The sequence below is a fragment of the Heloderma suspectum genome, chromosome 3 (genome assembly GCF_057233095.1).
Source record: "Heloderma suspectum isolate Gila_16-S chromosome 3, 16-S_ref, whole genome shotgun sequence".
NCBI lineage: Eukaryota > Metazoa > Chordata > Lepidosauria > Squamata > Helodermatidae > Heloderma > Heloderma suspectum.
This window is the reverse complement of record NC_139460.1, coordinates 286,852,545-286,880,160: the sequence shown is the minus strand read 5'-3', so window position 1 is coordinate 286,880,160 and position 27,616 is coordinate 286,852,545. Positions and strand designations below refer to the sequence as shown.

Below are 27,616 nucleotides of genomic sequence, written 5' to 3'. Positions count from 1 at the left end.
AACATAATGGTTACAACCTTCCCTAAATCAGATAGCAAAAGCATTTACTATCAGCACGTTGCTTATTTCAAGACACAGTTCCAAGACTAGTAAAGATGATGTCCACAACAAAGGCTCATCAGCCTCTGCACCCAAGTTCACAATCGTAGCCCAGGAAGATAGTATAGATCATGGATTACATGGTACAGGATTCAAACAGACAATGGTCCAAGATTTACAATAAGTCCAGGCAAGAAAGTATTTCAGGCAATTAAGACTTTGTTCAAGAGGAAGTTCCAAGGCTAGAATTCACACACAAAGATCAAGTCCAACCATACATTCTATATCACGATCTCGACATTACATATGTCAAAGTAGACACAGATCCAAGAGTTAGGATAAGTCCAGGCAAGAAAAGGGGCAGACTGAAGGCTAGAGGGGCCAAAATACCCGTATATTTTAGCTTAAAGCTCTTACTTGCCAGTAGCTAAGCCTTAGGAAAGGCATTTCAACCTTTTAGAATGAGGAAAAAACTGCACAAAAGCCAGAAAACCTCCAAACAATTGATGGTCATGGGAAAGGTGTGGGGCCAGGGAAAGGGGCGTGGCCATCCAGGGAACCCTGAACAGCTCAGTTTGGACCACAAGCAGGCCAAATTTGACCTGCAAGCCTCAGGATAAACACCCCTGGGGTAAACAGACTGTTCATTTTCTCAACAGGGCTGTATTCTGCTGCTGGCGGTTCATACTAAAATCCTATGAACATTGTCTCATAGGAAGAATATTTTCCTGCAATGGTAAAATAGTTGTATCTCTTGTACATGCCTGATCTTTTGGGCATTTTTCCAAGAGATCTGTCAGGAAGTTCAATATAAAAGCTTTCCTAGAGGCTTCACTTCACAGATTAATGTTGAAAGATGTGGTTGGGTAGAAAGGCAGATGCCACTTTTTCTCCAACTTTTCTGTAACCATGTTAACCTCCAGTGTCTTAGATTTTGCAATAAGCTAAAGTGAGAAAAGAAGAAGGTAGAGCTGTGTTCTGCCGGAACAATAATTTGAGCTAGCATTTCTGCTGATATCATTGTTTTCAAGGGTTCAGATTTCTCACTGCTGCTTCCCTAGGATCCATCTTTCTGTCTGGCTTAATTTTTCATACCAAAGAACAAATCAGATCATACTAACCACTTTTTACTAAATGGCATATTTTCACTTTATGATCAAGCGCATTGGATGTGCTGTCTGGAAAAAAAAAAAAGCAATGCCCTGATTGGGATTTAAGCAATTCCCAATTTTATGAGGCAATTCCAAAACATCTGGTAATAGGATAGCCACTAACACATCATGAAAAAAGAGGAAATTGGCATAAATCAGAATGCCAACTCGCACTCATGCAAAGCCCTTTTTGAATCCAAGCCATTGCTTCCAGTTTCTTGAGTGTGCTTGATCTTTCACTGAACTCAAGAATAAGAATGTTCATCAACTCATATGTAAAAGCAGTGAAATTATCTGGCATGCTTTTAATTAAAATGGGGAAAGGGGGGGCTGTGATGAGAAATGGAAAGGGTTATATTGAAATGATTTAATTGTTCGCTTTTAGGCATGTACACATTTGTTGCACTTCTTTGAAGGGGTTTCTTCCTTTTCTTTGTGTACAAGTATTTCTTAAGTTAAGGCATGATAAAAGAGCAAAAAAAAAAAAGCTTTGACTGATTTATATAGAAGAGTTGGTTTTTTCAGGCTTTGGAACTGGATAAGATTAATATTGCTGTCTTTGTGCCTTTCATAGAAAAAGTATGACATGCACATTCTCCTCTCAAGAGTATTGTTCTACCTGGGGTGAAGAATGCACCCAACAATCCTGCAAGATGAAATGCTAACCACACTCTCTCGTTGTTGAAAACTGTCACCATCCAGGGTTTTTTTTTAACTTTCCAGGGTTTTATGCAAATTTAGTTGTAGAAAAATCTGTAAAATAAAAAGAACACTAGCTGATAATGCACATGTTCCCATAGGCAAAATTATGAAAATGCATGTTGGGGGGGGATTTGCACATGGGGGGCATTTGAGCATTTTTGCAAGTTACAAATTAGGGAAAATGGTAAAAATCTGATTCCTTCAATGAGTGGACAACAAAATGAAAGGCACCTGAGAATCCACAAAATAAAGTCAGAATGGATTTTACAGAATTCATACATCCATATAGGGATGGGTGGGTTCCCTACCTGCCGGTCCGTGGGGAATCCCCACATATTGCTAGCTTAAGGGGATTGACTGCGGACGCAAATGGCATCCAGGATGCCATTTGCGGCCATAAAGGTCTTAGTTTAAGGTAAATGCAGCCATAAATGGATGCATTTAGCTTATACTAAGACCTTTACAGCCGCAAATGGCGTCCAGGACATTTGCATTCCTTATTTTTCGCCGTCTTAGTCTACGTCAATATTTACATAGACTAAGACGAAGAAAAGAAAGGGGAACACAAATAGCGTAGTGGGCGCCATAGCCGCCGCCATTTGCGTATGCTTTTTTTGTTTTTTTTTTAAACCCAGACGTGATAGGCTACGCAAGTCTTTACGTAGCCTATCACATCTATGGGGGGGAAAAAAGAAAAAGACCAGACTGTAAATGGCGGTCGCGGCGGCGGCAGCCGGTTGGAAGACCAGCCACCGCCACCACCAAAGCCGCCCCTGGAGCCGCCGCCATCCGGAACATCCGCCCCAGGTAGGTCTCGTCCCGGGGGGGATCCGCGGGGGGTGGGGGGTGGCAGGCCATTCCACGATGGATTTCGGGGGGGTCGGCCTAACCAAGATCCATCACGGAATTCTCTGACATCCCTACCACCACCTCCATCACCACCACTGCCACCGCCTCCATCACTGCTGCTTCCGCCTATACCACTGCTGCCGCTTCCACCTCTGTCATCACTGCCGCTGCCTCCAGCACTGCTGTCGCCACCACCTCCATCACTGCTGCCTCCACTGCCTCCATTGCCACTGCCTCCACCACTGCCTCCACCATCACCACCAAATCCACCGCTGCCTCCACCATCACCACCGCTGTCATCATCACTGCCACCAGCTCCTGAGCCCTGGACGCGTGGCAGCTCTTGATGCAGGCAGTCACCATTTTTAAAATGGCAACTTCCAGAAAGAGGAGGAGGAGGAGGTGGATGAGGAGGAGAAGGAGCCAATGGCGGCAGAGGAGGAGGTGGCCCAGGTAAGGAGCTGGGGGTTTGCTTGGAGGTGTCATGGGGGGCCCGAAGCGGGATTTGCCCATCGAATCCCACTTCAGGTATGGGGCCGAGTTGGGTAAGGGGGAGGGCCAAATCAGCCTGAGCCTAATCGGGCCCATCTTGGAAGCCACAAAGCGGCTTTCGAGTCAGATCAGGGGGTCCATGCACAGCCTTAGAATATATCCAAGAGCAGACAGTTTAATCTAAGGGTGTACAGATTCCCCACCATCTGTTCCTGTGGGGAATCTGTGGGGGGGAGGCAATCCATTCCTCCCCCCCAGAATCCCTGGGAGCGGCTCTGCTCCATGAGGATTCCAGGGAGGGAACCAGCTTGGGGCCGCTTACCTTCCTTCCTGCCAGCCAGAGCTGTTCACCTCCTCCCTGTCCCTGCTGATTGCCATGTCTTTTCTTTAAAAAAAAAAAAAAATGGCGATTGGAGGGATATGCCCATAGACTTCAAAACAGAGCCGTGAATCTTGCATATAAGCCTATGGACACATAGACTTAGATGCCAGATTCATGACTCTATTTGCATCTAAGTCTATGGGCACATCCTGCCAATGGCCTTTTTTTTTTTAAGAAAAGACATGGAGATCGGCAGGGACAGGGAGGAGGCGAACAGCTCTGGCTGGCAAGAAGCAGCCAAGTGCCGTTCCGCCTCCAGTCCTCCTGGAGCAGAAGTAAGTGGTCCCGATCCACTGCAGATTCCTGAGGCCGGATTCCAAAGAATCCAGCCTCATTTGAATCTGCAGCAGATTTCTCTGACATCCCTAGTTTAATCTTATTAGAAATCTTGACCCTGCACTGAAATCTCTCCTCACCTCACCCCCTGTTAAATAATTAAATGGATCAATGTAATGTATGGATTTATCCCAGTTGTAGGTGACATGTGTACGTATTACATCCTTCGCAGGTGTGCAGGTGCTCAAGTGATCCCTGCAGCTGCATAACTATAAAAATGTAACATTTTGTATTTTCCTCCAGAATAAATGTTACTCCATGGTTCTGTAACTTAGCTCCTCACAATAAATAAAGAGGCTTAGAATTGCCACTCTGTAGTTTAGGGATCATTCTAAAGATCTCTTAATGTACATCATCGGCTTCTCAATAGTCTTTCAAGCAAGGTAATGCCAATTTAGGTGACTGAAGGGTGGTAAAGGATACCACTTTCCAATTTGTGAAAGCATGCTAGTTATATCCGTTCTCATAATTGTATATAAATCCATGTATTTTAATTCCAAATCATTATCCGGAGTGTTCTCATAGTTACCAACATGAATTTGAATCACTGTTCTATTGCTAGAGCATTCTTTGGGAGAGTAGGTATGATAAATTATATTAGCCATTTTTGCCCATTCGTTGTAAGGGATAAAAGTGCTGAAGTGTATTAAGGGATACTTAAGGGCTGTATCACAGCGCTAAAGACTCTTTGAGAAGAACCTACTTTTATATCTATCCCTTGAACCCCTCAGACATTATAGTACTAATTTTGTTTACAGTAGGAACTTGTTCCTCAAGCTCAGTGGTCCTCAACCTTTTTCTTTTCTTTTTTTCCTTTTTCTCTGATCACTTGAAAATTGCAGGGGATTACACCTTTCTTTTGGTTATACAAATCAAAGCACATAACAGAGGAGAATGGTGGCTCCAATGTCAGTGGGGCAGTGAATCTGCTCTGGGTTTCAGTCAGAACCAGGCAGAACTCTAAAGGAGCTATCCAAGGTTCTGTCAAAACCAGAGCCATATTATGAAAATCACAGGCTCTAGGCCAGGCCAGAACGACTCCTTTAACTAGTCACTCTTTAGAGGGAAATTACTAGACTGCACTAGGACTGTTGGTATGAAAATCACAGGCCTTGTTAGCCTGTTTGGTCATCTAGCCCAGGTCAAATCAGGCTCAACCTCCATCATCAGAAAAGATAAATCAAGAGCAGGACAAAGTACAGATATTCTCAACCATTTTGCAACCATTGTCTGAACAGAGCTTGTGGATCACAGTTTGAAAACTTCTGCTCTAGGTTTTACTTCTAATATTACTCTAGGCCCATCAACCTTTTTATCAGGCTCTACTCCTGTGACTAACAGCATCTTGATAGTCAGTCAGTAGCAGAAGATAATCCTTATCTTCATGCCTTGAAGCCTCATCTATTCACCTTTGCAGATCAAGCTAGTTCTCCTTTTCTGGTCAGTTGACAACTTTATATTAAACAGATCATAAAATATGAGCTACCACAACCAGTTGGATTCATCTCAGAGCAAAAGGATCCTAAGAATATCTACAGGGGGTGGTAAGTTATTTCCATTAAAAGATCCAGTGGTGCAGTTTGATAATTTTAGACCCTAGACTTAATGGTGTGAATGAGGGCGGGGGTGGGGTAGATGCCCATGTTGAATTACTTCAGTTGTGAAGCACACAACTATAATTTCTCTTTTCTGCACACTAAGGATGTCAGAGAAATCTGCAACCGAATCAAATGAGTTTGGACTTCTAATGAATCTGACACACAGATTCCACAGTGGACCAGTTGACAACCAAGTTGCATGGATTCCATGGACTTGTGGACTTTTTTTTTTTTTTTTTACTTTCTGGAATTTTATGCAGAATTAGTTGTGGAAAATACATGAAATTAAAAAACACCATCCAAAAATGTGCATTTCCCCCATAGGCTAAAGCATGAAAATATGCATTTTGGGGGGATTTGTGCCTTTTGGGGAGGATTTGGGGAATTGGATTTCCCAATGCGGGAAATTGTGGGGGAGACCCGATTCTGCCAATGAGCAAACAACAGAATGAAAAGCACCTGACAATCCATGAAATGCAGAAGGAACGGATTTTACAAAATCCATACATCCCTACTACAATACCACTGCCATTCTATGTTTTACAATTGCTTCTACATTCCTGATATGTTAAAACAAGTGTGTGTGTGTGCGCGTGTCTGTGTATGCGTGTCTGTGTGTGTGTGTGTAACAAAAATACTGTTTGCCAACTCTGGAAAAAAATAAAAGAAATGCTCTTTGCATGTGCAGTTTTGCATTTTAAAGTCACTTAAATCATAGTACCATCATGCCCATAAGAATAAAATGGAATTTCCCTCTGCTGCCTTGAAGCTAAACACATTTAGTTGGGAATAAACACCATTTTCTTGTAGGAAAGAATAATATATATTTAAAATAGAAATAATAAAATGGATATCCGTAACCATGTACGTGCCCAGCTGGCCATCCCCAGCTATATTTTTGTTTTAAAACTAGTGAGAAAGAATGGATGCTGCAGCAAGCAGCATCAGCCCTGGTGGGTCCCACCATGCCCTTGCTGGCCAGGTGCTGACAGTGGGCCTGTTTGCCACTGCTTCCATCACCTGCAGCAACCTGGGAGGTCATTTGGGGAGTGGTCTGGTTGTTGTTGTTTATTCGTTCAGTCGCTTCCGACTCTTAGTGACTTCATGGACCAGCCCACACCAGAGCTTCCTGTTGGCTATCGCCATCCCCAGCTCCCCCAAAGTTGACTCCATCACCTCCAGAATATCATCCATCCATCTTGCCCTTGGTCAGCCCCTCTTCCTTTTGCCTTCCACTTTCCCTAAATCCACCACTGGAAAGACGAATGCCTTTGCAGTTAAGTTCACAACTTGTAAGGATTTAGTCCAAGTTAGGGATGGATGGATGGATGGATGCCCCCCTGTCTGGGTTCTCTGGGCACCCAGCAAGCTGCTTCCCCTGCTCACGTGCCCCCAAACCGACTCACGCCCCCTGTGCTTGCCAAGCCGCCTCCACCTACCCTGAGCCATCCTCGAGCGCCCGTCGTTCCCGTGGTTGCCATTTTGTAAAAAATGGTGCCTCAGGAACTTCCGTAAATCTAATATTGTGCACATAGCAGCCATAAAGGCTCCATCTACACAATATTACAGGCATGAATGGGCTATTTACACCTGTTTATCATACTGCGTAATTTGGCCCTCAGGCCACTAGAAACTATGTGGATAGGTAGCCAGCCAAGACTATTGGGAATAATGCAACACAAGGCTCTAGCAGCCCAACATTACATGGACGTAAATCCAATCAAACACAGAATAGGGGTATTACAAGCTCACAAGACACTGGCTGTGCCCTCTTGCCATCCACCCACTGAGTATGGGCTGCTGCGAAGGGTCATCTACATGTGAGCAGGTAGCAGAGGCAGTGAAGGATGCAACATGTGAATGGGGCAGCAGTGTAGACTCACTCCTCTTTGTATCTGTAATTGCCCCTGAACACACGAGCAAAGTATGAAAAGGGCTTATATGTGATTCATATGTATGTATTTTTCTGTATGTTCTCTTGCAACAGCTTAGGACAAATACAAATAATGTTGTATTCCTCCTCACATCATCCTCTGCCCCCTGCTCAAGCATAAATGACCCTTTGCAGAAGTCAGTGCTCAGAGCTGATGCCAAAGGGAGGCATGGTTGCCAAGGATCCACACTCCAGCAGGAGCCTAGTGACAAGGTCCCCCTGGAGTTGTTCCTCCACTTCACCACTCCAGCCTGCTTGTTTGCCTGCTTCTCTGCCTTGTCAGTGTGGCCCAGACAACAGTGGTGGTGAGAAGGAGGAGCAGTAGCAGACGCCATGGCCTACTTGCTCACTGGCTCTCTGCCTGTCAAGCAAGCGACAGCAATAATGAGAAAGAGGATGAGGAGTAATAGCAGCTAGTGACAATAGCTCTAGTGGAGAGAAGGTGAGGGGGAGGGGGCACTGAATGTGTCTTGTCCAAGGGCCCTCAAAAACCCAGTACCAGCACTGTCTATGCTTAGCACACAGACAGCAAGGAGATGGGGCTAGTGAGGGACACGACATCAGACCAGGTCCACTGCATAGTCCCACTCCCCTTTCTATCCATGCTTGCCAGACATGAGAGTAACACATGGAAAGGGTTTTAGGGCCCCTCCTTAGTGATCCATCCCTTGTAGCAATGGAAAGCAACCAACTAGCTCTGACTCCAGTCAGGGTGACAGTCTCATCCTTCCACTTGCCTCATGAAGTAAAAATCTAGAAGACCATCTGTACATTCTGTCAACCTTACTCCAGCCAACTGAAGGTAACGTACACAGGCTCGGCTCCAGGTTTATAGAAAACCTTTGGTATAGCGAAAACTTCAAATGAAAGGGATGCACTTCTGTAGAACAATGGATTCTCAGACTCATGCAGTTGCTCTGCTGGAGGCTGCCTCCAAGATTAGCATATCAAAGGGTAGTCAGAAACAGCTTATTTGGGGAGTCTTTGAAGTAAGGTTTGGGCATAAGGTTCATCCTTGGGGGGGGGGGAATCCACATGAGGGTTAATCCAAGGCTTCCCCAAGATTTATTCTTGGAAGCAGTTTATAGAACAGAGAGAAAGGCGTGGCTGGACTTGTTCCATCAGGAACAGACACATTAGAGAATCCAGATTAATAGGAAAATATCCTAACTGGCTTACTCTTTGAAGTTTCCAGTGTCAGGAAATAGCTATCCTTGCCTCTGTCACTTTGGTTCATAAAAGTCCAGACTTACCAGGAAACCATTAGCCCATAACCCATGCTAACTGAAGTAGTTTGCTAGAGGTGGAACTGCACCTCATAAGGAACACAGAGCTGCCACTAAAAATGGCAGGTCCGTGGTGAGTTTCCCCCTCCCTTTCCATAAGACATAGTACAACTTACTTCACATCCTGATATCATTGCACTGAGTTTCCCCCCACAACTATCAGCAGTAGTCAGTTATGTAGATTGGATTGGGGTGGCAAAACATACAGTGTAATGGCATCAGGACATGAGGTAAGATGGGCTGACTATATTTTTAAATTATTGTTTGTTCCTTTGATTAATTCTTGTATCTTACTGTACGCCCTTTTAAATATTGTATGCTGCTTTGAATGCTCAAAAATATTTGAAACAAATTAATAAATGTTATGGAGAGTGACAAGGAACACAACATAGAGTTACGATTTTCAGTGGAAGTCCCATGTTTCTTATTCCATGTCTGCCTGAACATTATGTGACAAGAGTCATGGGCCACTTTGCACAAACACTGTGTGTATGCCTATCAGCTACACACACACACACACCTTTCTCTCAATAAAATAGATGTTCAGCTGAAGCAAATGTGGAGATTCAGAGGCAGAATGCCATTGCAGAAAAGCCTTGAGAAAGGTTTACTGTGCAAGCTGTGCTCATGATAAGCAGTTCAAAAATAGCCAGGCTCATACCATTATCCCCATTAGCCAGGCAAATGCATAGTGGTCCTGCGAACTGACCCTGATCCTTTACCACCCTTCAGTCACCTAAATTGGCATTACCTTGCTTGAAAGACTATTGAGAAGCCGATGATGTACATTAAGAGATCTTTAGAATGATCCCTAAACTACAGAGTGGCAATTCTAAGCCTCTTTATTTATTGTGAGGAGCTAAGTTACAGAACCATGGAGTAACATTTATTCTGGAGGAAAATACAAAATGTTACATTTTTGCATAGTGGTCCTGCGAACTGACCCTCAGAAAGCTAAGTGATCTTGTTGTTGTTGTTCAGTCGTTAAGTCATGTCCGACTCTTCATGACCCCATGGACCATAGGACACCAGGCCTTCCTGTCCTCCGCTCTCTCCCGGAGTGTGCTCAAGTCCATATTCATTGCATCGGTGATGCTATCTAGCCATCTCATCCTCTGCCATCCCCTTCTCCTTTTGCCTTCAATCCTTCCCAGCATCAGGGTCTTTTCCAGTGACTTTTCTCTTCGCATTAGGTGGCCAAAATATTTGAGCTTCAGCTTTATTATCTGTCCTTCCAATGAGCACTCAGGGTTGATTTCCTTTAGGATTGACTGATTTGACCTCCTTGCAGTCCAGGGGACTCGTAAGAGTCTTCTCCAGCACCACAGTTCGAAAGCATCCATTCTTCGGCGCTCAGCCTTCCTTATAGTCCAGCTCTCACAGCCGTACGTTACTACTGGGAAAACCATAGCTTTGATTAGACGGACCTTTGTCAGCAAGGTGATGTCTCTGCTTCTTACTATGCTGTCTAGGTTTGCCATAGCTTTCCTCCCAAAAAGCAAGCGTCTTTTAATTTCATGGCTACAGTGACCGTCTGCGGTGATCTTGGAGCCCAAGAAAATAAAATCTGTCACTGCTTGCATTTCTTCCCTTTCTATATGCCAGGAAGTGATGGGGGCAGATGCCATGATCTTCGTTTTTTTAATGTTGAGTTTCAAACCAGCTTTTGCACTCTCCACTTTCACCCTCAACAAGATGCTCTTTAGATCCTCTTCGCTTTCTGCCATTAGGGTGGTATCATCTGCCTATCTGAGGTTGTTGATAATTCTCCCAGCAATCTTAATTCTGACCTGTGATTCATCCAACCCAGTGTTTCTTATGATGTACTCTAAATATAAGTTAAATAAGCAGGGCGACAATATGCAGCCTTGTCGTACTCCTTTCCCAATTTTGAACCAATCGGTTGTTCCAAGTCTGGTTCTTACTGTTGCTTCTTGACCCTCGTACAGGTTTCTCAGGAGACAGGTAAGGTGGTCTGGTACCCCCATCTCTTTCAGAATTTGCCACAGTTTGTTGTGATCCACACAATCAAAGGCTTTAGCGTAGTCAATGAAGCAGAAATAGACGTTTTTCTGGAATTTTCTTGCTTTCGCCATGATCCAGCGAATGTTGGCAATTTGATCTCTAGTTCCTCTGCCTCTTCGGAACCCAGCTTGTACTTCCGGTAGTTCTTGGTCCACATACTGCTGAAGCCTAGCTTGTAGGACTTTGAGCATAACCTTGCTGGCATGTGAAATGAGCGCAATTGTACAGTAGTTTGAACACCCTTTGGCATTGCCCTTCTTTGGAACTGGAATGTAAACTGACCTTTTCCAGTCTTGCGGCCACCGTTGAGTGTTCCAAATTTGGTGGCATATTGCGTGAAGCACTTTAACAGCATAATCGTTTAGGATTTTAAATAGCTCAGCTGGAAGACTGTCATCTCCGCTAGCTTTGTTGTTAGTAATGCTTCCTAAGGCCCACTTGACTTCACTCTCGAGGATGTCCGGCTCAAGTTCAGTAACTGCACTATCATGGCTATCAGGGACATTCAGATCTTTCCTGTATAGTTCTTCTGTGTATTCTTTCCACCACTTCTTAATCTCAACTGCTTTTGTTAGGTCCCTGCCTTCTTTGTCCTTTATCATGCCCATCTTTGCACAAAATGTTCCCTTGATATCTCCGATTTTCTTGAAAAGATCTCTAGTCTTTCCCATTCTGTTGTTTTCCTCGATTTCTTTGCATTGTTCATTTAAGAAGGCCTTCTTGTCTCTCCTTGCTATTCTCTGGAACTCTGCATTCAGTTGGATATATCTTCCCCTTTCTCCTTTGCTTTTCGCTTCCCTTCTTCCCTCAGTTACTTGTAAAGCCTCATCAGACAGCCACTTGGCTTTCTTGCATTTCTTTCTCTTTGGGATGGATTTAGTTGCTGCCTCCAGAACAATGTTACAACTTCTGTCCATAGTTCCTCAGGCACTCTGTCTATCAGGTCTAATCCCTGAAATCTATTCCTCACCTCCACTGTATATTCATAAGGGATATGATTTAGGTCATACCGGAATGGTTTAGTGATTTTCCCTAGGTTCTTCAATTTAAGCCGAAATTTTGCAACAAGAAGCTCATGATCTGAGCCACAGTCAGCTCCAGGTCTGACTGTATAGAGCTTCTCCATCTTTGGCTGCAAAGTACATAAACAGTGTGATTTCGATATTGACGATCTGGTGATGTCCATGTGTAGAGTCGCCTCTTGTGCTGTTGGAAAAGAGTGTTTGCTATGATCAGCGTGTTCTCTTGACAAAACTCTATTAGCCTTTGTCCTGCTTCATTTGTACACCAAGGCCATGCTTGCCTGTTATCCCAGTGATTTCTTGACTTCCTACTTTAGCATTCCAATCCCCTATGATGAAGAGGACATCTTTATTTGGCGTTAGTTCTAGAAGGTGTTGTAGGTCTTCATAGAACCAATCAACCTCAGCTTCTTCGGCCTCAGTGGTTGGGGCATAGACTTGAATTACTGTGATGTTGAATGGTTTGCCTTGGATTCATACTGAGACCATTCTGTTGTTTTTGAGGTTGTACCCCAGTACTGCTTTTCCCACCCTTTTATTGACTATGAGTGCTACTCCATTTCTTCTAAGGGATTCTTGCCCACAGTAGGAGATATAATGGTCACCTGAATTAAATTCGCCAATGTCCATTTTAGTTCGCTGATTCCCAAGATGTCAATGTTCAATCTTGCCATCTCATGTTTGACCACCTCCAGCTTACCCTGATTCATTGATCTTACATTCCAGGTTCCTAAACAATATTGTTACAGCATCGGATTTTCTTTTCACCACCAGACACATCCACAGCTGAGTGCCCTTTCAGCTTTGGCCCAGCCGCTTCACTCTTTCTGGCGCTACTTGGAAATGCCCTCTGCTCTTCCCCAGTAGTAGATTGGGCACCTTCTGACCTGAGGGGCTCATCTTCCGGCGTCATATCTTTTAGCCTTGTGATACGTTCCATGGGGTTTTCTTGGCAAGAATACTGGAGTGGGTTGCCATTTCCTTCTTCAGTGGACCATATTTTGTCAGAACTCTCCACCATGACCTGTCCGTCTTGGGTGGCCCTGCATGGCATAGCTTATGGCTTCACTGAGTTACGCAAGCCCCTTCGCCACAACAAGGCAGTGATCCATGAAGGGAAAGTGATCTTGTATCACCCCATAATTCCCTTGCTGTTACTGTCTACAAAACCTTGATTCAGCCCTTCAAAAACCTTACAAAGGTAGGCTTCTATAAATGTGCTTTCTGGCTTCTAAGCCCTTAGGATACACAATTACCTCTTAAAACTTCTCTTGGAAAGTGTGATGGAAAGAAATTTGCTCTTTTTGAAGATTTGTTGCACAAAAGCACTGCCTTAAGGTATACATGCAACATAAGGGCCAAATGCTTTCTCACGTCCCCACTATAATAACTATGGGTAGACACTTATTTGTGGATAAAGTACATGTACATTCATTGTACATTGCAAAAGATCTAAGCTGGTATAGCATCTAAACCAATCAATAGGGTAAGTACTTACTTTCTTTAGTAACTGAAAAGACGAATTACAATGCCTAAGGAAGTTCTATCATTATGTTTCCTTGATGTATCAGTATGTGAATGTTGAGTTTCCACAGTTAAAAACTGAAAATGTTGATGCCTTTAGAAACTTGCACTTTGAAATGATAGGGTTGTGATAAAAACAACCTGTTTTCTCAGGGAACATATAGCATCAATATTGCAAGAGATCCACTTGTCACCAGATTGTCTCTGGTCCAAATTAAAGGTGTTATTACTTCTGATCTTCAAAGCACTGTACAGCCTAAGAAAACTTAAGGAAGCATCTTCTCCTTTAAGTATCTTAAAGGAGGTACTTGATTGTGGTCAAATAGTAAGTTTCTATTGTAGGTACCATCTTTCTCTGATATTAGACTACATTTGACAATGGTAGTTTTTTCAGTAGTGGTCCTGTGCCTATGGAATTCTTTATCCGCCAAGATCCGGGAGCTTGTCCTGTTTAGGTGATCTGTTAAGGCTTTTTCTTTAGACAAGTATTTATCTTGAAGTGTGCCTGGAACTGACTTTATATGTTTTCATCATCTCTACTGGTCATGGCTGGCTCTCCCGTTCGGCAGAATGAGGCAAGTGCTTTAGGTGGCAGATGATGGGTGATGGGGAGGTGGCAACAGCTCTGCCGCCTGCATCTGCTTTCAGTTGAGGTGGTGGATGTTGTCCCATCACCAGTATTGAAGTAAAGAAAGATTCACCTACCAATCTGATCAGCCTCTGTATGTGAAATGTGGGGGGGGGGGGTGAGGAGCAGTACCATCTTTTCTGCCTCAGGCAGCAAAACATCTTGAACTGGCCCTGCTACTGCTTGTATTATCTTGTTTTGTCAGATGTGTGCTTGTTATTTTTAGTTACTATTTTAAAATGTATTTTGATTGCTTTTTGCCCATAAGAGAATCTGTATGAATTGAACAGTGGATTATAAGTGGTTTAAATATTAAATAAAAATTTCCAGTGAATCAAATTATTGTTAGCAAAAAGTATAAATGCTTTTTTTTATGCACTCATGATTTGTTATAATTGATAGAAAAATGCATAAAGAATGTTTTATAAAGTCCTGAGCAGACTACAAAATGGCCTTAATGAAACATCTGGTGAAAGAATACATTTTCCATGCATCAGTACACTGTACATTAGCTCGCTAGACCTGTCTCCAAAAGGGCAGCTTGTCAAACATTAGGGGGCATCCAGTCACCCAAATGCTTGGACTTCAGATTTCTGTACTGCACAATCTGTTATTAGCGCCCAGCCCAGCCCACAATTTCTCCTTTGTTCCAGTATTGTGAATAGTACTCCTGTTATTTCACTTGTCACTTTGAACTACAAAATAAGAGCTATTTAACTGCAAAGAACTCAAGAATAACCAATTATATTACAGCTCAGGAAGATCTTGTATTGTTCAACAAAGGCTCAACTGGAACACAAAGCCCTCTTATACCCTTTCCTGTCCAAGGCTCCAGTGAGTAGAGTCAGTCCAGGCCTGAAGCTGCTATCTGCTGTTCACTGGTTCATCACAGGGGGCACAGCTCTAGCTTCTCCTGACATTGCTTTAGGTAGGAATTCTGTGATGCTTGTGTGATAGGGAGAGAACGGCTGGGAAGGTTACACTCCATTCATGGGGACTTTGCCATGTTGAGCCTTCTGCATTTGGCATGGCTTTCAAGATACCCTGCCTGCTTTGTGAGAGTACCATGCCTTCATCCTCCAAATGATCCCTGGCATTCAAACCAAAGAAGCTGTTCATGCACCCTGCTCAGATGTCTGTATACTTTTGTATTTACTCTACAGGCATTGTGCATCACTTAGTAAAAGCTGGGGCTTTTTAAAAGCCCAGTTTTAAAAATATAGCTTTATAAAGAATTTCTGCCCCCACCACCACCACCCCACCCTACATTTTATTTATATTTATTTATTTATTTATTTATTTATTTATTTATTTCTATACCGCCCAATAGCCGAAGCTCTCTGGGTGGTTCACAAAAATTAAACATTATGTTGTATGTGAAAAATTCAGAAGATGGGATATTCTGCTAAGCTCTGATAGATGCTAAGGTGGTGTGTCAGTGAAAAGACTACTTCCATGGGATTAGTGGTACAACCCATATGGCATAATAGATCAGGCAGCATGTTTCTGTACAGTATACCAAACAAAGATCCAAGACGAAGCAAGCCTAGTCTAAAGAAGAGAGAATTGGCTACCAAAGTTTCTCTTACCCCAAAGCCTTACTAAATTGAATTGTCCATTAGTGCCAATCAGTGGCCACAGTGGTAATAGATTGTGTAATACAAACAGGGCTGGTCCTACCATTAGTTATGGGTGCAGTAGCCCACGTCGGTGTAAGGCTGTGCAAATCAGAAAAAATCGAATTCCATCTCAAAGCTCATTCCACCTTGAATCCATATCAGATTGCAAGTTTGTTTGTTTGTTTTTCCACATGAAAAACTGTGCATATTTTCATGCACATTTTTTCAGGTATATGCATCAATTGTGCGCATCTTTGAAATGTATGCATTCTTTTCCCTTCAGTTGTGCACATTCTTCTCCCATTAAGTAAGGCAGATTTGTGCGTATCTTTCAAAAGTACACATTGTTTCATGCACATTTTTCAAATGTACATATGCTGTTGAATGCTTCTTCTTCTTTTTTGTCTGCAAATCACATCGCAGGCTCAGAAATGTATGAACTTTTGACCACAGATTACATCCAAGTCCATGTTCAGTTCGGAAGGCATGAATTGGGTAAATCCTGATCAAAACTGAAATGAAATTAATTTCTCATACATCACTACTCAGATGACAGATTGGTGGCTACCATTAAAGAGCAGGAACATTTCATTTATTGTCGTACATTCATTTATTAGTTTAGTATCACATGTTTACTGCTATGGGAGATGTCCTTTGAATTTTCTGCTTCAGACAGTGTCTTCCTGCATCTCTAAGTAAAGAAGATGAAAGGTTTCAAAACATTCAAGTGGCAAAGAAATGTGATCCAGAAACAAACAAATTCTGAATGACGGAATCCTTCGTTTACTCTATAAAGCAGCCCAACAGCAGCACTGTTAAAACAAGAAAACACCAATTATTTTGTAGTCTCATTGACATCCAAGCAATCAGGAAATGGTCTCTGAAACAGGGGCCTGAGGTGGCATGTCCCCCATAACAGTTGCATCTTAATATTATGCTAGTTTTATTTTAATTTCATACGGTTATACCTGTCTTGCAGAGAAATAGTTGCTTCATGTAAGTCAATCTACCTTCATCATTTGCTTCCTTTCTTTCCTTTAATAGGGTTGGTATAGATCCAGATGAGGACCTGAAGACAGAAACTGCTACTCAGGCAAGTTGCAATTTAAAGATAAATATCTGAAAAGGAACTTTTGTTCTGTCATGTATACTTTAGGGGCTTTAAAATCTATAGTGTAGCTTCCAAGATCCTTCAGAAAATGCCCAAGTCTTCCCCAAAAGTCAGAAAATCCTACATGTGCTTATTACATTCTACTGTGCTCCAAGGATGTGAATAAAATGTGGCTTTATGAGGAATTTCTGAAGAACATGCACAAAGTTGGACAATAGCAGACCTGATGTTTTCATACAACCAATCAATTAACCTTCTACGTTTTCATTGGATGCATTAAAAAAAAAAAAGCATTGCAAAATATGGCTTACTCCTTGGGAATAAATCAAGGAAATATATATTATTCAAATTTTGAACTTCTAGGTCAAGATATTATAAATGCACATTAGCCAGTTTATGATAAGAATCTTAATATATTTTAATATGACTGTGGGTTCTGAAGACTGCAGCAGACTGTAGCATGTTTTCTGAAAACTGAATCGTTGCTGGGAAGGGGTGGGTATGCTGGAGTCTGAACCCATCTAAATCTATGGATTGGTCAATCCCTAATTTTTAGGTTGTGTTTAGTCATTTCTTTAAATCAGGGGCGCACATGTTTCAGCCCGAAGAGCCACAGGTGATTCTGGCTTGGGGGTCAGTTGCTTCACACACGCACATATGCAGACATACATGCGCATGCATGCATGCACACAGAGCCCAGTGAACTATGGGGATCCCTGAGGGAGGGAGTAGCGAGCCTTCATCCATGTCTTCCCCCAGTAATTGTGACACAGATCACTCTTTCTTCACTGCTAGCAGCAGCAGAAAAAGAGGTGTCTATATGAAGATCTCTTTGGGAGGAAGTGGAGTGTACAGCCAGTGGGCATTTTGGTAGGGGGGTCAAGGCACCCTTGGGGGTCTGTAGCAAAGGTCTCATGGAGCCACAAGTTGTGCACCCTTATTTAAAGCCAACTTTGCAAAACGATTTCTCTCCTCTTCTCCATCCTAATTGGCTCCTGACTTCATACATCTGATGAAGTTGATCTATGAATAAGATCAACTTATTGAGTGCCCAATAGGGGGGTGGAGTCTGACGGACTGTCCCTCACTCAGCCACCCCGACTCCCATTTGCAGACCAAGTGGTCTGTTCACCAAGCGGTCTGTAAATGGTGGTGGGCTGCCCACTCCATCCCCAAGCCACCATTATTATGCAAAATGGCATCTCGTGTCTTTCTGGAAAACTAATGTTGCAGAGATTGTGGCCATAAAGGCGCCATCTACGCAACATTACAGGTGCAAATGGGCCATGAGCGGGCAGCCCTGCAGCACTTGCTGATCACTCACTGAGCCATCTAGGGGCTCACACCACATGATAAGCGAGCATGGGCAGTGGCGGTGGCTCAGCAAGCAACCAGCATCCTCGGGCATAGGTGACTCCATCCATCTCTGTGGCCACACCACAATAGGAAACAACCCCATGATGGGTGCAGCAGTGGCCATATGTGAAGGTATCAGTAATGCTCAATGGAGTCCTGTTCCCCCATCCCCACACATAACATACACATAGTGTGTACACATGGGCATGAATGCAAGCAACATGCCAGAGTATGGCACTGAATGGGAGTTCTGGGTGTGCCCTTGTTTTCCTCTCCCGCTGTGCAATATGACATGAATAACGATGTCTTGCACAGAGAAAAAGCAAGGCTAGCTCAAGACAATTTGCTGCCTGAGGTGGACAAGGTGCCTTCCCACCCCGGTGCCACCCATTCCATGTACAGAAGCCAATCAGACTGACAGTTGTAGCTTCCTTCAACACAAGCAAGGGGGTGGCATCCTCCACCACACCTGGGGGCAGCAAGCTAGCTTAGGCAGGGGCAGGGCAAGCTGCATGACACACACAGCTCTGTCCTCCAACAGCTCCCTGCTGCTCCCTGTGCCACAGAATCTGATGCCTGAGGCAACTGCCTCATTCTACCTAATAGCAGAGCTGGCACTGAGAGTAAGGGCTAGATAGGGATGTAGCAGACTTCCCATTCCTTGTATTGGCCCATTGTACTGGTTGGATGTGAGCCAGGGGTGGGGCGGGGGGAGGTTTAACAAGGAGAACCTGTGGCCCTCCAGATGTGGTTGGACCCAACCAAACATCAGCCCAAGCCAGCATGACCTATAGTCAGGGATGGTTGAACCTCTAGTCCAAAAACATCTGGACTGGAGAGCACCAGATTCTGCACTTCTGCTTCAAAGATTCCATATATTTCTTCAATTTTTTCACGGCCTGGGGCCCCATCTACATGGAGACGCTTTTTCAGGCGATTCTGTTTAAATCTGGATTTTCATGAAATCAGGTTTGCTCCTCCTGGGGCAAACAGTAGGCCATAAAGCAGTGTATTCCTTTTTAAAAACCGAATGCATAGGGCAAATGGCACCTGAAACCACATTAGTTCGGGGGGTGCAGGGTGGAGTCCCATGAGTAGCACTGAACATCATCAACTGCATAGGAGTGGGGCAGCGAATGAGTGGAGGCTTGCTCCCTGCCCCTCTCCACACTCATGTGGTCAATAAAGTGCAATGCAGGAGGAGTTACTTCCAAGTAGATATGTTCAGCCAACTTCCCTCCTTGTGTCCACCCTTTCTTGGAAGAAAGAAGGCTCCTTTGGGGGTGATCACCCTTTAACCTCATTAAACTTATGTGCACTTTCTCTGGTCCAGACATTTCAGAAGAGCAGGCAAAGGGATTCTCCCAACCCCTCTCTCTGCTCAAATAGACATGTTTTGCCCACTCCTCTCCTCAGGCCCACCCTTTCAAGATACCACTTTCCCTTCCACCAATCAGTGCAACACCCTCCAGCCTGCACCAAAGGCAGTTCAGGTCACACTGACTCCCAAACCGCGTTGAAGCCACCACAACAGGAAAATCTGTCAGAAAACCAGTGTGCAAAAAAATACAGCATGAAAAACCATGCTTACTACAGAGAGGGGCATGCATCATGTGCCACAATCATCTTGGGGGCACAGTAGGACTGGAGTAAATGCCCCATGCAGATGGAGCCGGGATGTTTCCAAACTATTACCTTATCACTTCCAGTTTTGAGAGAAGGAAGCTCTTGAAAACCTTCCTTTGAACTAGGAAGTTTGGACTTGGTATTATGGTCTGCTGTCTCCCACAGTCATCTGGGCTCACATTGGCCTAATCGCATTACATTATCCTCATCAAGGCATTTGCAATTTTTTGTGCCATGTCAGATCTGTCACTTCTCAATGCATTTATCATTTGCCCTGCAATGGACTAGTATCTCATTTATTTCCACTTAAGTCACTAATAGTCTTTCATAATGCAATATTGTGAGACCATCAATAATGCTCAGAAATAATTGAATGCAGCCACTTCAGTTATTCAAACTTGTTTAGAATACAAAGCTAGCCTTGATGCACACCAGTGAACAAGTTATCATTGCATTTCTTTATTCATTTGGTTTATTTAAATAAACATATACCCTTTATTTCCACTATAAAAGCCTTCAGTTTCAGATGAAACTAGCAAACATATGAAATATCAAACAGCAATGACAAAAATGTAAAAAAAAAAAACAAAGTATTCATCAAATCTGAAAACAGCAATATAATACACAAATAACAAGCAGTCACTCACAGCCCAAAAAACAAAGAAATCCTAATTGCCATTAAAATCTTAGGTAAACAGGACGGATTTAGCCGGGCTTCAAAAAAGTATAAAAATACTGATGGTGCCAGGGAGGGGAGAGAGTCCCACAACTGGGACACCACCCAGGCCCAGCATCAGGGGCTGATACTAATGGGTAACTGCCAAAGGCCCTCCCTCCATCCTGCCACCAACCCCAATTGGAAGCTACAGCTGCCAGAACCTAGGATGGCCACTTATGAATTGCCCCAAAACAGGAAATGCATCACCAAAAAGGGGGACAAAAGGGGACAGTGATTTGCATAAAATTTGCATATACTGATGTATATGTATAGATGAAAATTCAGAAATAATTATTATAATTTAAATAGAAATCCAGTATATCTCACCGCAGTGTGGAAGACTGTGACCAGGTGACCTGTGTGCCTGCCTGTTCAGTCTGCTGTCCAGGTGCTATCTGTTGATAACAGTTCTTATGGGTCTGTATCTTTAAGCCAGAACTAGACAGGACAGCTCTTCAAACAGAGGATACCTTCAGATAGAGAACAGTCCTCTGGCAGCCCTTCAAGTAGAACACTGTCTTCTGTAAAAGAGTTCACATAAGAACATAAGAGCCATGTTGGATCAGACCAAGGTTCCATCTAGTCCAGCATTCTGTTCACACAGCAGCCAACCAGCTGTTGACTGGGGACCCACAAGCAAGACATGAGTGCAACATGGCCACTCTATGCTAAGCCTGGCAGCCCTCTCTGTGCCAAGCAAAGAGAAAATGGTGGGGGCCCTTTGCTGTAGTCAGAGCAGCTGCTGGTGGTGCTTGCCTTTTTAAGGTCCTCTCACTGCCTCTGGGTTTAGACATAGTAGTGCTCCAGACTGACACTATGCCTGGCTTAGAGGTATGAGGGGGATTAAAATGGTAGGTGCCAGTAGCAGCTGGAACTTGCTGGCTGGAGCACTGTTTTGGCTGGATTTTCAACAGCAACAGGGGGGAAATTCTTGCACTGCACACTATCAGCCACCGCTATGATAAGTGGAGGGGGCCTACAATGTGGGTGTGGGGGCCACCCAGAGCATCAAGCAAACCTGCCATCACTAAAGAAAAGGCCCTTTCTCTGATAGACAGTTGCCTTATCTCTAAAGGTGGGACAACTTGGAGAAGGGCCTCAGATGAGAATCTCATTGCCAAGCAGGTTCATATATGTTCAGTTGTGACAGGTATTAGAACAGCTAAGCGCTGCCTTGTAGAGCCCTAGTATCGTGGCTTTAAAAAACTGGGATCTAATTTCTTTCTCACAAAAAAGAAGAAGAAAAAACACCATTCAGAAAGAGCTTCTGTTCAACTGGCTGCAATATCTAGATGAACCTCTTAGGTGCATCTCCTCAGACAGACAATTATAATACATAAATTTTGCACAGGTGATTTGGAAGAACACTCTAGGCTTGTTATCAGGTCTCGGGACAGAGCTGGCTAATGTACCGAACAATATCTGATATTTTAAACGGTTTCATCTTATTAAATAGGGATTAACTGGTTGGAATGTAAAGTGTGCATTCCCCCCCCCCCAAGACACACCTCTTTAAAATACAATGGCCACAACCCAACACAGAATTCAGTGGACCTAGACCCATTAGCTTAAGCATGCCTAAGGCTGTCATCCTGTAAATATATATTTTGGAATAAGGCCCGCTGAACTCAGTGGCCATGTTCAGATGTCACCATAGTTTAGTACAGGGATGCAGCACCTCAGACACTAGGGCCCTCCAGGATTCCCCAACCTGCCATATCCCTTTCCCCCAACCATCTATCATTGTGCAGTTTTTTCCCCATTCTGAAAATTTGAAATGCCTCTCCTAAGGCTTAGTTATTGGCCGTAAGAGCTTTAAACTAAAATATGCTGATATTGGGGGGGATTTTGACCCACCCCTATTGCCTTTCACCCTGCCCACCACTGGAATGTGGGCCCCCAAGAGTTTCTCCAAAATGGCATTCAGTTCTCAGGCTGAAAGAGGTTTGGCACCCCTGGTTTAGCATGAGATAAACAAGCCTAAACCAGCCATGGCATCGTGCACTCCCCTCTCCTCCTCTTGCACAGCCACAGAGATGGGTTTGGAACCTTTTGCTTAACCACAGCTTGTCACGTCATCTGAACCAACAAATTGTGGTTAATGTTAACTATGGTTAGTATCAATGGTTTCAAGTTGGTTTGTTTCAAGCAAACCATAATGAACATTTACCACAATTTGTTGGTTTGGGCATCATGACAAACTGGTTAAAGCAAAGCAGAATCTTCTGAACATCCAGGCTGTGCCAAGACTTGGAATGCCAGAAAAGTCTGCTGCAGACTCAAATGAAGCCAGATTCCAAAGAATCCAACCTCCGGAGTCCACAGCAGACCGGCCACACTTACTGTAAATGGCATATTGTACATCATTTGCAGCTGTAAAGCACTTACTTTTACCTAAGTACAGCTGAAAACAGCTGCAATTTAGGTAAAAGTAAGTGCTTTACAGCCGCAAATGGCAAAAAATACTCCATTTACGTCTGTAATTTTCCCGTGATAGGCTAATGGCAGCTGCCATTAGCATATCACATTTTTTAGAAAGCCGGAGAGCCGCTCCGCCAACTCTGACAGACATGGCAGGGCTTTGGAGGACTCTGTGGGGCCCCAAATGGCCCAAATTGTCCCACAGCAGACACATACACCCCAAAACAGACAGTGGGGGGTTCATACATCCAAAGCCAAGACTTATTTAGGCTTATTTGTGTTGTGATGATCCACATGAAGCTTCTGACAATGGCTTTTTTCAAGAGCTTGTCCTATCATAGAAAGGAATTCTGTGACACATAATTGATTGTGAATCCTGACATTGAATTCAGTATTTTTTATCAGTTTCTAAGAATAACTGCTGACCTAATTTCATTAAAGCTCTGACAGTTTCACAGCTTCCCCAGGACCCCTAATCTTTTCTCACAGAATAGCAAGTGTTTCCTAACTCAGTGGTGCTACATTTTGAGGAAGAAAATGCCACAATCAACCATAAATTCAATGCCTTTTTCCCCTTGGGGTGATTTTTTCTCTCACCCCAGGGAGTGTGTTGACAGAAGTCTGGCAAATTTTTACATGTTCTGCATAGCCCAAGAAAACCAAGGAAACCCTGTTCAATGCTGAAGACTTTTTTAATGACCTTTGTATCTTCTATTGCATCCAGTATTTTCAAGTCGAATAGGAGCAAAAGTGCCTTTAGCTTCACATGAGTTTATGCCTATCAGTTTTATTTATATTTTATTGTCTTTATTTTGTATTTTATATATGTTATAGTTTTCATTCACCTTAGCCGCAGATCTCCAGGAGAGTGAAAACAATACATAGTATGATTTATTGAAACCAATTAAATATAATCCCTATGATAATACTAAAAATTATAAAGCACAAATTAAAATTACCTTGAAATTGTTTAATCCTGTCCACTAAAGCCTGGAGTATGGTCACCGGGGGGAGACTGCCAAAATCAGTGATCTCCTCCAGCCAGAGCTCACCACATGATGTGCCCCCAACAATCACATTGTGAATTTTCTTCTGATAGCTATTGTGTGTGAGAGGAACCTCTGAGTATAACAGTGAATACTTCCAATACAAACATTATGTACAAGGCAGCATTTGCTCACCACAGGAACGTTGTTTTGACAATATCCCTGTGAGAACCAAAACATGTACTCTCCTTCTATAGTATAGTCCAAACATGGTCTACAGAAGAAGGGAATTCTTCATTTCCAAAGTTGAATCAATACAGATAAATTAGCCTATGCAAATTTTATGCAAATATCTTTTTTGATGATGCATTTCCTCCTTTTGGCAATGTCTAAGTAGCCACCCTAGCCAGTGGTTACTAAGAAACAGATCCTTATTTTTATTTTAATGTCCAAAAGTATATTGTCCGCACTGTTGTGGAGATCTAATGTACCCATGAATGAGTACATCTAATAAGCTACATGCTGTTTAGTTGATATTATATTTATACATCCCACTGGTGTGTGCCATACTACAAGTACTCAAGGTGGCTAGATGTTGTTACAAATGTCTCCTGTTTTGCACTATACCTACTTGGTATATACCAACTCTCCCTCCCCCGCCCCCCCCGCCAAATCAAAATACACCATGGGTAGAAAAAATGTATTTACTCTTCTTATTTTATATTATTTATTTTATAATTTGTACTTGTGTATGTATACCCTGGTACAAAATACAGAAGTATTTCAACCAGTTTGAAAAGTTTGTATGTGTAGCATTTGGTATGTATGCCTTTAAAGTTCTCAGAATTGGTAACTGGGAAATTTTGCACTTGGGTGTCTATAGCTGAGTACAAAATTTAATGAGCCTTTAGTATGAACATTACACATTTGTACTGTACCCTTTCAACTTGCTCAGGATATATAATATGTAAGTGTTAGCATATCATTCAGAATTGCAGAGACATTTCCACAGGGTATGCTACATGAGGACCCTCCAGTCTCCTCTTGTAAAAGAGCAGCCTGCAATTTGAAGTCAATGAATAAAATAGCAGCAGTGCTATGTTCCAGTATTGGCTTTCTCATATTGGCAGGGGGCAGGGGGTGGAGGGAAGAATGGAAAGGAAACGGGTCATAATTATTGCAATATTACAACCCCTGTAGGACCTTTTTGTAAGCCATACACAAAGAATAAAATCAAAATCAAATACCTTCTCAGTTTGACAGAAGTAAACGGAAAGTAATCCCATTCCAGCAATTTAGAAGAAATATCAATTTTTTATTGATCTCAGAATATACTGCTTCTCAGCTGTTTAATAAAATTGGAATCATTAATAAAAATAAATACTGAATTATTCTACATGGGTACCAATGCAGAAAAGAAAAATATGGTTCATGATCGAGTTTGTTCAAGATCCAATCTACAGCAAAATATTAAAATTCTACATCATTGCCAGGAAGTGTGGGTAAACAAAAAGACCTGGTTTGCATGATCACCGCAGCCCACCATGGCGTATTTAAACTACAATGAGTTGCAGTGCATGTGGGCAGCCATTTTGAGTATTCGACCCCTGGTGGGGGTGAACTGAGATATGCTTTTTAATTAATTTGCATTTTTTTAATTTAACTTAGTTGCTTGTAAGGTTTGGACATCTTAAAATGGCTTTAAAAAAATTGTATTATTATTGTTGTTGTTGTTGTTATTACAGGCTGCAAATAACCTGGATAAAAACACAACCAAAGCAGAAAGTGCCTGGCTCTTCAGAATATGGTACGGCTTTGACCATAAGTATCCTATTATCATGTTAGCATTAACAACTCATAGAAAGCCATTTAATTAAAGAAGAAAATAATGGAGATAAACTTAGTTGGGTAACTTGATATTCCTCTCATTTTTAAGTACAGTATGAAATTGAATCATATTGTTATTAAGGAAAAGGAAAAAAATGGCAGTGAGTTCAAAGAAGGCTCTGAAACATAAAACTGCTGTTGTAGAACATTTCAAGACAGGGAGATGGAATAAGGCTGAGTACACCTAACCTCAATCGAAAACAGTATTCAGTGTTTATAACAAGTTAATAGTTCTGAAGCTCTTAGAAATAAAACAATTATTCATTTACTGTCTTAAGGAAATTATCCTAAGCTTTTGGGGAGGGCTGCTGAGGGGTCATACAATATGATGCTCCTATCCACAGGGAGGTCCACAGGCAGAGACCTCCACAGCATGGCAGTAGAAAGCTACAATGCCATGGGTCACTTACGTATTCCAGGGGTGGTGGCAGCCAAAATGGGGCACTCCAGGGATATGCTAGGCAGGGGTCAGCAGAGGATTTAGATCCACAGGATGCTAGCCCCCTTTTTCCCCTGACATGCTACACCAGCCCACAAGCTGGTGTAATTAATTTCCTCCCATTGGTTTCAACCTCCCCCCCCACCCCCAACACACACCATTTGTTGCTCTGAGCTGTCACTCCATCACAGATCTGCCCCACCCCACCTCTGGAATAAGTAGGATTGCTTTGCAAGATAATTTCCATCCTGCTTTATTTTTTTACACATACGGGACCACAAAGTAGCTTACATAAGTAAAAACTTTACAGTGTCATCAAATGATACATCACATGAAACATAATAACATCCAGAAACCCAACAAGAACTCAGCACTTAAAACGTAAAATCATAATTCAGTGGATCCCAAACACTTCCCGAAAAAAAAATTGTCTTCACCTGAAACCTGAAAACGAAAAGAAAAGGGCAAGGTAAGCATCCCTGGGGAAAGTTCCACAACTTCTGTGGAGCCACTGAGAAGAAGGCCCTGTCCTCCTATGCCACCATCCTCCACATTTCAAATAGCAGGGAACAAGGAGCAGTGCCTGCGTAAAGGACCTAAGTGTGTGGGTAAGTGTATTATTTATTTATTATATAAGTTCATATGGAAGGAGAATACTCCACGACATACCCAAGTGTCAGACCATTAGGACTTCAAAGCAGAGGGGGGCAAATTGTTGCTCTCCAGAAGTTTTGGCCTTCAACTTCCTGCACCCCCTCACCATTGGATAGACTGGCTAGGGCTAGGGCTGATGGGAGTTGTTCCTATACTGAGATCACTTGCACTAACAAAGCAGTGCAGCACACCAAAACACTACTACGGCTCCTGTCATTGCACAGCCATGACGATCTCACCTGAAAACCTGCATGGGATAAGAACAACTATTGGTGGTACTGTGCTGGCAGGGTCTGCTTTCTTCATAGGACATAAAGCTGGTCATTTATGCAGCCCCGGTGTGGGTGGTACACAAGCAGACCCCAAACAGAAAACTCTATGACCTTTATGAGGACGTTCAGTGGTTCAATAAGAGCAATACATCTCCTGGCTTACCGGGAGCAAGGTTGTGGGGCGCAAGGTCCCAGCTGGAAAGAGGGGAGCATTGGGGGCCAGCAGTTCAGTGGTTCAAGAGGAGAAGGCACCATATAGGGCAGCCATAGAACATATACTTGGTGTGCAGAAGGTTACAAATTTGATCCCTGCCAGGGATTCCCTGGCATCTCCACTTAACAGGATCACATGTAGCAGGTGATGGGGAAAGACCTGTTGGAGAATCTAGAGAACCACTGCCAGCCAGTGTAGACTGTAGTGGGCTAGATGAACTAAGCATCTGACCTAGTATGAAGAGAGTTCCCTCATATTAGAGCAGCCTGGCAAATCTGGTTGTTTGGACCAAAGAGCAGAGCCAAGTAGTTCTTCCCGCTTCTTGAAGACAGGCTGGACTGCATCA

General features: G+C 43.1%; 1 protein-coding gene across 1 annotated transcript in view; it reads left to right on the top strand.

The window, feature by feature from the left end:
• Positions 1-27,616, top strand: part of SLC9A9 (solute carrier family 9 member A9) — a 458,836-nt gene that overhangs the window by 341,535 nt on the left and 89,685 nt on the right. Inside the window, exons 13-14 of the mRNA XM_084847219.1 lie at positions 16,631-16,679; positions 25,550-25,629. Of these exons, the coding sequence (XP_084703345.1) occupies positions 16,631-16,679; positions 25,550-25,629 (129 nt within the window). The remainder of the gene's footprint in view (positions 1-16,630; positions 16,680-25,549; positions 25,630-27,616) is intronic.